General features: G+C 35.2%; 2 protein-coding genes across 4 annotated transcripts in view; one reads left to right on the forward strand and one right to left on the reverse strand.

Annotated features, from left to right (window-relative positions):
- The window catches only part of LOC111485402, a 7,357-nt gene extending 6,045 nt beyond the window's left edge, over positions 1-1,312 (forward strand). The window contains exons 9-10 of one of the 3 annotated variants that reach the window (XM_023132273.1): positions 249-1,111; positions 1,220-1,312. The gene's annotated coding sequence lies outside the window, so the exon portion shown is untranslated. Of the gene's footprint in view, positions 1-248 lie in introns of all 3 variants that reach the window. The other 2 variants (XM_023132274.1, XM_023132275.1) reach the window with 2 other exon arrangements.
- A 539-nt stretch (positions 1,313-1,851) lies between these two features.
- LOC111485517 (chaperonin-like RbcX protein 2, chloroplastic) lies at positions 1,852-4,975 on the reverse strand. Its single transcript, XM_023132445.1, has 5 exons — positions 4,398-4,975; positions 3,348-3,439; positions 3,108-3,165; positions 2,347-2,412; positions 1,852-2,251 (listed from the first exon to the last, which is right to left on the reverse strand). Exons 1-5 carry the CDS (start codon positions 4,683-4,685, stop codon positions 2,129-2,131), a joined length of 627 nt encoding a protein of 208 aa, XP_022988213.1. The 5' UTR covers positions 4,686-4,975; the 3' UTR covers positions 1,852-2,128.
- Positions 4,976-10,394: the final 5,419 nt, after the last annotated feature.

The following is a 10,394-nucleotide window of genomic DNA, read 5'->3' on the forward strand; positions in this document are numbered from 1 at the left end:
TTTTTTTTTTTTTTTTTTTTTTTTTTTTTTTTTTTTTTTTTTTTTTTTTTTTTTTTTTTTTTTTTTTTTTTTTTTTTTTTTTTTGTGAATTGTGATGGATAACTTTTACGGTTCTCTCTGTGTCTCTCCGAAGAGATTTGTGAAACTTGAGGAAATCTTGATTTGCTGTGAAATATTTTATGAATAAAGAAATGTAACGTGAGCTCTAACCTACCAAGTGTTTGCTTCTTGTCATTGGCCTTTTGCAGGAAAACATGAAAGCTCCAGTATATTCCACGGGCGGCTCTTGATCTCTAGGTTACTCATACAAATCTTTTTTGGATGCATACCAGCCACTTTTGGTGGCAATTTTGATCTCTCTCTCTCAAATTCTTCTTTTCCTTCTTTTTGAAATCAAATGGCCGTATGATTAGTTTGGCTTGAAAGTGTAATATGAGACTCGTAAATATTGCCTATCAAAAGTTCCATTATTCATCAGGTTATCTCAACTGCTGTTCTGTTTCGAGTGTTTAGTATCTAGGCAACAAATTGTCGCTTTCATACATTGTTCCAGCGGTTACCAAAACCCAGTACCATGCTTCATTACGGGAAATATATCCTGAAGCCTTGTTAAGGAAAAACACCGCAATCCAAATGAATGACTGTTTAGCTAACATGTACCTTTTCAGGGATAGCTTATATTATTCAAGCATCCAAGGAGAGTAATGCAATTTTGGCTGATGTCTCCTTTCCTTCGAACAGATGCAAACTTCCAAGTAATTGTTGTTATAACATGTCCAGATACTATACTTAATCCCCTCTTGTTTCCAATTTAATTTGTATTGATTTGGAATAGTTGATGAATATGATTTAAAGTTCTAGCAAGGCCATTTATATAAACAAATTGAGAAAATCATATGAATCAGTCTTTTGAGCTTAAATTTGCAACTCTTATATTAGAACAGGTGTATAAATGGGAAAAGCTTGGAGGGTCTGTTGTGGTGTTGATCCATATTTATTCCACATAAATGTGGCTTTTGGGAGAAGAAGCATCATTATTCTATGATCCAGGAGAAAGAGATGCACTTGAGTCAACTAGATTGCTTGTATTCCAACTTTTTGTTTATCAATAGTAAAAATGAAACGTTGTTGAGGCAGCAGAATTTCAGATGGTTAAATTAGAGTATTGTTGTTGATTAATAGAACATAATCTCTTATGATTCGTCATAATTATGGACAGGCCCCTTCTATGGTTGAATCCTCCAAGTGGCTTGTTTGAAGTGCTGGATAGTTGATGGAATAACGCACTGGGCTCTGTTTTACAGTGTACAAAGATGCAATGTTCGAGGTACATAGTACATTTTACAGTTGAATTGACTTTAATGATATATTTACACAAAATTACAGTGTTTGCTTTGATCACAATTCATTAATTTCATTGCCCTGTCTTCTTTCGTTCTCATTTCAAGTTTTGCTCTATGATGTTCAAAAGTAGGTCTAACATGATTTCCTACTTCTATTGACAACTATTTAGCAAAGTACTCGAGTAAATGAATCTTTTATCTGTTGATCTATTTGGTGTATGTGTGTATGATATGAGTTAAAAAATATCTTTGGAAAAGTGTGACTGATTTAGACTTATAAATCTGTTCTCTTTCTCTTGCTTGAATAATCAATTAGTTCTGTTCTGCATGTTACTAAAGAAAAGTTCTGTTATTCTCAAAGTCATACTTAATAACTCACCGAAGAATCTCAAAACTCAAGCACAATCAAGCACGATCAAGTTAAAGAAAACATTTTAATGGCCATTAGGTTAAACAAGCTGTGCAAACAAAGAAACCAGTAAATTGCACATTATTGCTCATTCTGGTACCATCTCATCCCAATATGCATGATTTATAGAAGCACAAGTTCTGAGAAAATCCCAGCCCTACACTACACCATCAGAATAACCGAAATGGAGTCTGAATATATAAACTTTTCTACATAATATAAAGATTAATTGCTTACATATCTTCAACTAAAAAAAGACTGCCTCACTGAACTAAAAATACAATCGGCAACTCAACAATCAAACTAATCACGATTGAAGGATGCAATACAAGAAGAATTGACAAGGGAGAGTGAACTCAAAATTACCCATACTTCCTTAGCCAAGCTTCTCTGTGTTTGTGTCATCTGAAGGCCATATAACAGTCTGCATAAGTCGCTCACGCATTAATTCTACGTTTTCGTCCGAGATCTCTTGGTATATTTCAGCATGGTTACATTTCTACACCACAGAAGAAATAAATGTTCGAAAACTTTGTTGAATGATCTTCCAAAAAAAAAATCTGTATTGAAGGAACATTACAATGATAGCAATACCTTCACCCATTTTCCATATAGGTGGAGACGTGTGATCATTACTCTTTCAGCAAGATCTTGCTTTTCCTATCAATTAGAAAATCGATGATTCAGGTTTAGTAAAACGCTATTTCACAAGGTGTGCCTCGAGGCCGTAAATGACCATAAATCTTTGTGTCCTAACATCAAACTGGAATGTTTGGGATTCAGAAGTAAAAGGAATCATTTTAGCTAACTTTGTGTCAAGCAAGAGGACCACACTTGGACACAAGCCTTTGTGTAACTTGGCAAGTTATGGAGCATTGAATACACTTAGTACAACTATTTTTTGAGTGTATAACTCAAGAATGTGTAGATATGTGGTGCATTTCATATTACTTCGTAGCAGGTTTGATCAAAAGATACAGACTATAATGAAACTTATAAAAGTAAACTAAACTAGAAGTTAAGGCATGGAAACTAAATACACAATTTAACCGTACTTTGTAACATCTGTGTGCTTAGGCCTTCCCTTTCTACTGAGATAGCAAAATGCTAAAAACTAAAGCCGGTGTTAAACATGAGATCGTTAGAACAAGTCAGTCATAGTAAGAATTCAATGGGACGTTTGGGAGTGATTTTGAAATGGTTAAAATCTTTCGTATCATATTCAAAATCATTAAAAAACATGTATTTAATCATTCAAAATCATTCCAAAATATACTCCAAAACCAATAGTGAAAAACATGTACTAACATAGATTGGTACAAGTCATGAAGTAGGTATGAACTTTTAAGAAGTACCTTTACAAGAGTGCGCATGAAATGTTTTCCATCTGATGGCTTGTTAGATAACAGAAAACTGTTGGAGAAGAATAGAACAGGATCAAAATTCAAGAACACGACCAAACTAGCATGAACAATTTGACAGCTTCAACTTGAGCTACCATGACAAAAAATACTGCAACTATTTGTAAACTGACCCCGGTTCCTGTAACACAGAAAAATGGCCAGTCTCAATGTGTAAAAAACGATGGCACTTACTCATAAAGCCACCTGTACTGTGGGGGGTTCATTTCATAGAGCTGGTTCATAACAGTCCTCACAGCCTTGTATGTAAAATAATTAAGTATTTGCTGCAGCCAGAGAAAAGTCAGTTCAGTAATTAATTTGTAGGCAAATGAGTATGCAAAGGATGGGAGAAGGATAAATCTCAAGAAACTGGAAAAACAACAAAATCATATTAAACTTGACCAGAACAAAATCAATGGAAAACTCAAGTCTCAAGCATATCCCATGATATTTAAAAGAACATTGCCATGCATCAACCTGATGGCCGTTGTATTTCATGTGTATCTTACTGAGTTACGAGTGTGGTTATGGCAGCTGCCTATGATACTAGGACCAATTGGTCAAAAATGAGTTTGTGTTGCAGGTGTTGAATGATCTACTCTACACAGGTGAAGATGTTTGTCTCTCCATGGGAGCCTTGCCCCCCTCTCTGCACATGGTTCACGAATCCACTTCCTGACTAAGCCTCCTAATCGTAGACGCAACAAAGAAAGAAAAAAAGTTAAAGGAAGCTCACCTAACCCCATCCAACGACTTTAGCGTCAAAATCTCGCAGTCGAGCTGCGGTCGATGGTGCATCTGGTAAGCTCTTTCGGGCCCTCTTTTCAGTAGATGAAAATGGAATTGAAAGAAACCCCATGCCAACATTTCATTCAATGGAAAGGTGTTTTTCACTCCTACGTATTGAAAACCGCCAGAATGATGCGGTTCTTGACTTATCAAAATCGAAGTTTGACCAATCTGACTTGCTATTCCATACCTTGGGAGGAGTATATTGATTATTTGACAGTCAAAATTGTAATCCGTGTATTGGAAGTTATTCTAGTAATAGGTTAATCCCATTACGTGCAATCAGTCCATAGCAACCAACTGATCGATATAATTCAGCGGGTAAGTTACTTTGTATCTAGCTTAATTTTTCAAAAGCACTAGCAAGCAAGAGAACAGATGTGCTAATGCTATTACTCTAAGCTATCGTACCAGTTTAAGCAAGAGAACACTCTACAAGTCTTCTGTTCTTACCAGTTTAACATCGTCAAAGGTATCTTCATATTGCCCCCCAAGTTCATCAACAACTATAAGTCTTCTGTTCTTGTGCTGCTTCCTTGAGCTCCTGTTTATCCTATCCGCCGAGAGCAGCCACTCCCGGCCACTATCTACGAACGAGCTGCTTAGATACAAGTGCTTTGGTTTCGGCAAACGCTTTCGACCCATTGAACTGCTCGTTGTGGGCAAAGCATCTAAACACAAACATGGGGAAGTATGAGAGTCCACCGCTGATGAACCCACGATGGATAAAGCTCCCACCATCGTTTTAGAAAGCTAAAACCAGAGAAAATACACCAATCAAAGTCGACCCCCTCGTTGTGAGTCGACTTGAAATGGGTATCTGAGGAACCTGCAGATTAGAAGGAGGGTGAAGGGGAGGATGTGAGGGAAATGAGGAAAGGAGAGCTATGGGAGATTTGAAGTTGGATGAATCTTAACCAGACAATTGGTGAGGCCCAAAATTCTCCACCAGAAAAAAGGGCCTGAATGTTAGATATTTTTGTTTTGATGCTCGAATTCATCTGGACGGCTTCTTGAATTTGGTGGGTTTTCTAAGTTGATCTACTTTGGAAAATTACAATATGATGAATTGTTGTCATGCGTACTACTTGTTTCATGTTCTTCATCTTTAGGTAATCCAAATTGAATAGAAACATCTTGTAACGTAGTTGTACACAACTCTAGATATGTGGAATGGGTGGATTTTAGGTCCTCAATGCTCTACTCAAGTAGTAATAAGAAGCTCGTTTAGTTTAATAAACTCAATTTGTAGGACCCCAGAAATCGACAGGGTATGATTTGTGCATCTAAACTAATATTATGACTTATTACTGTCTCATTTCTTCGACATTGTAAAATGATAGTCGATTAAGTTAGATTTGTTGTCATTCATCTATAACGATACTATGAGATTCCACATTCGTTGTGGAGGAGAACGAAATATTTTTTATAAGGATGTGAAAATCTCTTACTAGCATAAAACTTTGGGGAAGTCTGAAAAGGAAAGCCCAAAAGAACAATGTCTAATGGTGGACTTGGATTGTTACAAGAGAACAATGTTTGCTAGTGGTAGACTTGAGCTGGGGCCCAAAAAGATAATGTCTAGTGGTGGACTTGGACTGGGGCCCAAAAGGACAATGTCTAGTAGTGGACTTGGGCTGTCCAAAAAGACAATGTCTAGTGGTGGACTTGGGCTGGAGTCAAAAGGACAATGTCTAATAGTGAACTTGAGCTGTTACAAGAGGACAATGTCTGCTAGTGGTAGACTTGGGCTGAGGTTGTTACAAAAGGACAATATCTACTAGTGGTAGACTTGGGCTGGGGCTGTTACAAAAGGACAACGTTTGGTGGACTTGGGCTGTTACAAATGATATTAAAGTCAGACGACAGTGTGCCAACAAGGACGTTAGGCTCCAAATGGGGTGGATTGTGAGATCTCATATTAGTTGGAGAGGAGAACGAAACATTCTTCCTAGTAAACGCGTTCTAAAATCGTGAGGTTGACAACGATATATAATAGGCAAAAACAAACAATACTGCTAACGGTAAACTTGAGTTATTACATTCAATTTTGTATTTGATAGGTTCGTGATTGGTTTTGAATATTTAATAAATAATCGATATATCTCGCATCAAGATACTCAAGATTTATCGATTCAATTCTTTCATATATCTTACAAACTTGAGCCTTTGGTGTTGGACTCCTACTCGCGATACACCAAATCTTTCCGTTACTTCGATTGGTACTTTTTGTCAAAGTTACTAGTCACATCTTGAAGATAGTAACAATGGTATGCTCTCGATTCACTCCAACCCGTTTCATAATTATTTACCATAGTTAAATGTCTTCAAACCAATCAGAAATTAAATAAATAGCATTCAATTTAAAATATTAATAAAAGATTTATTAACGAAAGTATATAATTTAAATTAGGTAAGTAAAAGAGAAAAAAAATCTTGTTTTTTTTTTTTTACAATTCTAACATAAATAAATATTTTAAAATCTTATAAATAGAAATAGAATAATTTAATTAGGACTAAAATAAATAAATAAATAAATAAATAAGGGAAGGAATCTAGCTATGGAAGTGGAGGCTCCCTTGGGATTAAAATAATAATGTTAGAATAATAGGGTTTAATTGGATATTTAATTTAATTAATTTTAGATTGATATTTAATTATTTTAATAATCACATTATGGTTTAGGTGTGTGTTTGTGGATAATGCTACCTGCCAAACTCTCAATAGTGTATTAAATTTTAATAAATTTCATTGGATACCTTTATTTTTTAAAAGAAATTATAATTTAATATTTCTATAAAAGTAATATAATAATTTATTATTTTCTTAAAAAGAAAAACATATTAATTACCCATTGACTTTCTAATATTAACCCATCCACTTTAATTATTGATTTTTTTTTTAATCTAAACATTTGAATTATTAGTTATATTAAAATTTTAATTTTTAAAAATAGTTTTTTAAAACCATTTTTAAAATTAACTAAATAAACTTAGTTCTTAAAAATAAAAAATATTGCATTTTTATTGTAATATTGTCTTCAAATTTCCGTCAAACTTTTAAAACATGTCTGATATTTAAACGATTCCACTCCTTTATTAATAATGTTTCGTTTCACTTTTCAACTGATGACGTTAATGCTCGTTCCTCTTCTCCAACCGATGTAGGATCTCACAATCCACCTTCCTTCGGAACCTAGCATCTTCGTGGGTACTCGTTCTCCTTCTCCAACCGAGGTGGGATCTCAGAATCCACCTCCCATCGAGGCCCAACATCCTCGCTAGCACTCGTTCTCCGTTCCAATCAATGTGGGACCTCACAATCTACCCTCTTCGGAACTCAGTGTTCTCACACACCGTTCGATGTTTGGCTCTGATACCAACTGTAATAGCCTAAGCCCACAGTCAGCAGATATTATTCTCTTTAGGCTTCCCCTCAAGATTTTCAAACTCGTCCACTATAGAGAGGTTTCCACACCCTTATAAAAAATGCTTCGTTCGCCTCTCCAACCTATGTGAGGTCTCACATTCCATCCCCTTTTAGGGCCAGCGTTCTCGTTGACACTCGTTCCCTTCTCCTAGCGATGTGAGATCTCACATTTATGTTTTTTTCTTAGCACAAAGATTAAAATTTTCAATTAGTTTGCTTACTTAAAATTATTTGTTTTCTCGACCAGATTTAATTCATTCAAGCATAACTAAGTTAGATGGTTTGGTTTCTCACACAAAACGATAAATTCCAAAAAAACACAGATACGAAGATGTTAGAGACGTATGATACATTTTTAAAATGTAGAGATCAAATCGACACAAATCTCAAAATCGAGAAACGAAACTAATAATTTTACAAAATACAAAATAATTTTTTAACCTAAAAGACAATTTCTATCCTTTGATTGAAAAAGAAAATTCAAAAACTATAATGACACATTTCAAAAAATGACATAAAGCATCCAAACACAACCCTTTGTTTCCCCTCTCTTCACTATATAACAAATCCCTCCATTTCAAACCCTCTCTCCCTTCTTTTTCTTACCTCTCAAAACCTGCAACTCAAGCTCAAACCCACCTCTTCAATGGCTTCCCTCCGACCAAATCTCCCAATTTCCTGAAAAGGGTTTCTCCATAACCTTCTCAAAGTGACAAATCTCACAAAAAGAAACCATTTTGAAACAACCCACAAGAAGAAACACCCTCTCAACCTCAACTCAGACCTCCAAATTTCACTTCCATGGCGTCCAAAGGAGGAGGAGGAAGAAGAAACAGAGGAAAAAAAACAGCAAAAACCCAATTGAAGAAGAACCAGAAGATCAAGAAAATGAAGGATCAAAGTAGAAGGATTATGAGTACTAAAAGAACAGAGGAAATTGAAGTTTCAAGCTCCATAGCCATGGCCGCCATGGCCGCCATTGAAGAATCAGCTTCTTCAAGCTCTGATTTTGAAGAGTGCAGTACTCCAAAAGCAGAGAGATTTAGAATCCCAGAGATCAAAATATGCCCACCAGCTCCAAAAAAGCAAAGGATTACTTCAAATTGTTCTTCACAAAAACCTTCACCAATCTCCTTCTTTGCTTCACCAGATATAGAGCTGTTCTTCCTCTCATCACAATGACATTCCATTAGAGCTTTTTTTTATGTTTTTTTTTCACCATAGTTGATCAAATTCACAGATAAAAAATGGGGAATTTACAGAGTAGGGTAATTTTTTGGGTCTTCTTTTTTCTTTGTTTTATTAATGATCAGAAAAATTCAGCTTTGAATTTTACCATGGGGCTGGTTTTATATATGGCTATGGCTATGGCTATGGAGGTTTCTCTTTTTTTGGATAGTTTAATGTAATATGTCTGACTTCTATTCATGAGAGTGTAATGTAAGTGTGTGGTTTTGTGTTTTGTGTTTGTAATATCAGCTTTTGAATAATTAGTCAAATCCGAGAAAAGTTAACGCCTAGACACTTAGCTTTTTTTTTTTTTAACGATTTAGTTGTACACCAATGATCGAGGTCAGGTACGTATTAAGTATTTGATGCACGAAAGCGTAGATACAGAAATGAAAGTCTAGATAGCTCAATTACGATAACGAGTTTGTTTTCTCTACAATGTCCTTAAGAACCTTTCTCGTTAGGTGGATCAGCAGATCAACCATCTTCCTTATTCTTACTTACTAATCAAATAATACCTATTATAGGATTCTCGTCGAATTAGGGTTTCTAGAAAGAACACTGTTGAGAAATGAATCGTTGTCGGAATATGCTAAGCGGGAAATTTGAACAAAACATTAGATTATTCATATATGATTCCGTTAATACTTTGGTATATTTGATCCAACCACCAAAAATTGAATGAATGAAGATGAATATGCAAAAGATTTGGACCATTTTGTATGGTCCTTGAGATTAAAAGATATCTCTTTCACACTGATCAAGATTGAGAAAAGAGAAAAGAAACTGTCCTTGATGCTTCAACAATCTGCCATGCAGAATATAAAAGACTTCCACAAAAGGTTTCTCACACACTCTACTTTTGGAGCTGCTTTCTTTGCTCACAGATTTCCCTTTAATTTAAATCATACGAGTATCCCGTCTTTAGGTCGATGATAAATGTTTTAACCAATAGAGTTATGTTCGGGTCAATCAGAGTTAACGTAAAGGAAAAACAGTCGTCATGATCGTTGAGGTTAAATGATAAGTTTAACCCTTAAATGCTCAAATTTGTAGTTTAAAGATTCTCGAACTTTAAAAAATGTCTAATAGGTTAAACTTTCAAAGTGGGGATCTTAAATAGGTTGGAGAGGGAAACGAAACATTTCTTATAGGGATGTAGAAAACTCTCCCTAATAGACGTGCTTTAAAACCGTAAAGGCGACGACAATATATAACGAGTCAAAGTAGACAATATCGTGGGCTTGGGAGTTGGAGAGAGGAACGAAACATTCCTTTTCTTATAAAAGTGTTGTACCCTCTTTCTAGCAGACACATTTTAAAACCGTGAGGTAACAACAATATGTAATGGGTCAAAGCAGACAATATCTACTAGTGGTGGACTTGAGAGTTAGAGAGGGGAACGAAACATTCTTTATAAGGGTGTGGAAACCTCTTCTTAATAGACGCGTTTTAGAACTGTGACGATACTTAATAGGCCAAAGTGGACAAAATCTGATAGTGGTGGGTTTAGAGAGTTAGATAGGTGTGGAAACCTCTTTTCAGTAGACGTGTTTTAAAAGTGTGACATATGTATTATTGTAAACGGATTTTAAAACTGTGACAATACGTAATGGGTCAAAGCAGACAATATCTGCTAACAGTGGACTTAGGTTGTTACATTCAATTTTGTATAGATAGGTTCGTGACGGGTTCGGAATATTTAATAATATATTTTAATATATATATATATATATATGGAAAAAGGTGATGAATAGGGTTGAAAAAGAAGAAAAGGGGACAAGAATAGCA

The sequence above is a fragment of the Cucurbita maxima genome, unplaced genomic scaffold, assembly GCF_002738345.1.
Source record: "Cucurbita maxima cultivar Rimu unplaced genomic scaffold, Cmax_1.0 Cma_Scf00010, whole genome shotgun sequence".
Classification (NCBI taxonomy): domain Eukaryota; kingdom Viridiplantae; phylum Streptophyta; class Magnoliopsida; order Cucurbitales; family Cucurbitaceae; genus Cucurbita; species Cucurbita maxima.

What these genes read in the sequence shown, in the direction of transcription:
- LOC111485517 (XM_023132445.1), bottom strand. Translation starts at nt 4,685, where the DNA reads ATGGTGGGAGCTTTATCCATCGTGGGTTCATCAGCGGTGGACTCTCAT. An exon ending in CCTTTGACGATGTTAAACTG is followed by an intron (nt 3,440 to 4,397) that starts GTAAGAACAGAA and finishes CTCTGGCTGCAG; the next exon opens with CAAATACTTAATTATTTTAC. An exon ending in TATATGGAAAATGGGTGAAG is followed by an intron (nt 2,252 to 2,346) that starts GTATTGCTATCA and finishes TCTGTGGTGTAG; the next exon opens with AAATGTAACCATGCTGAAAT.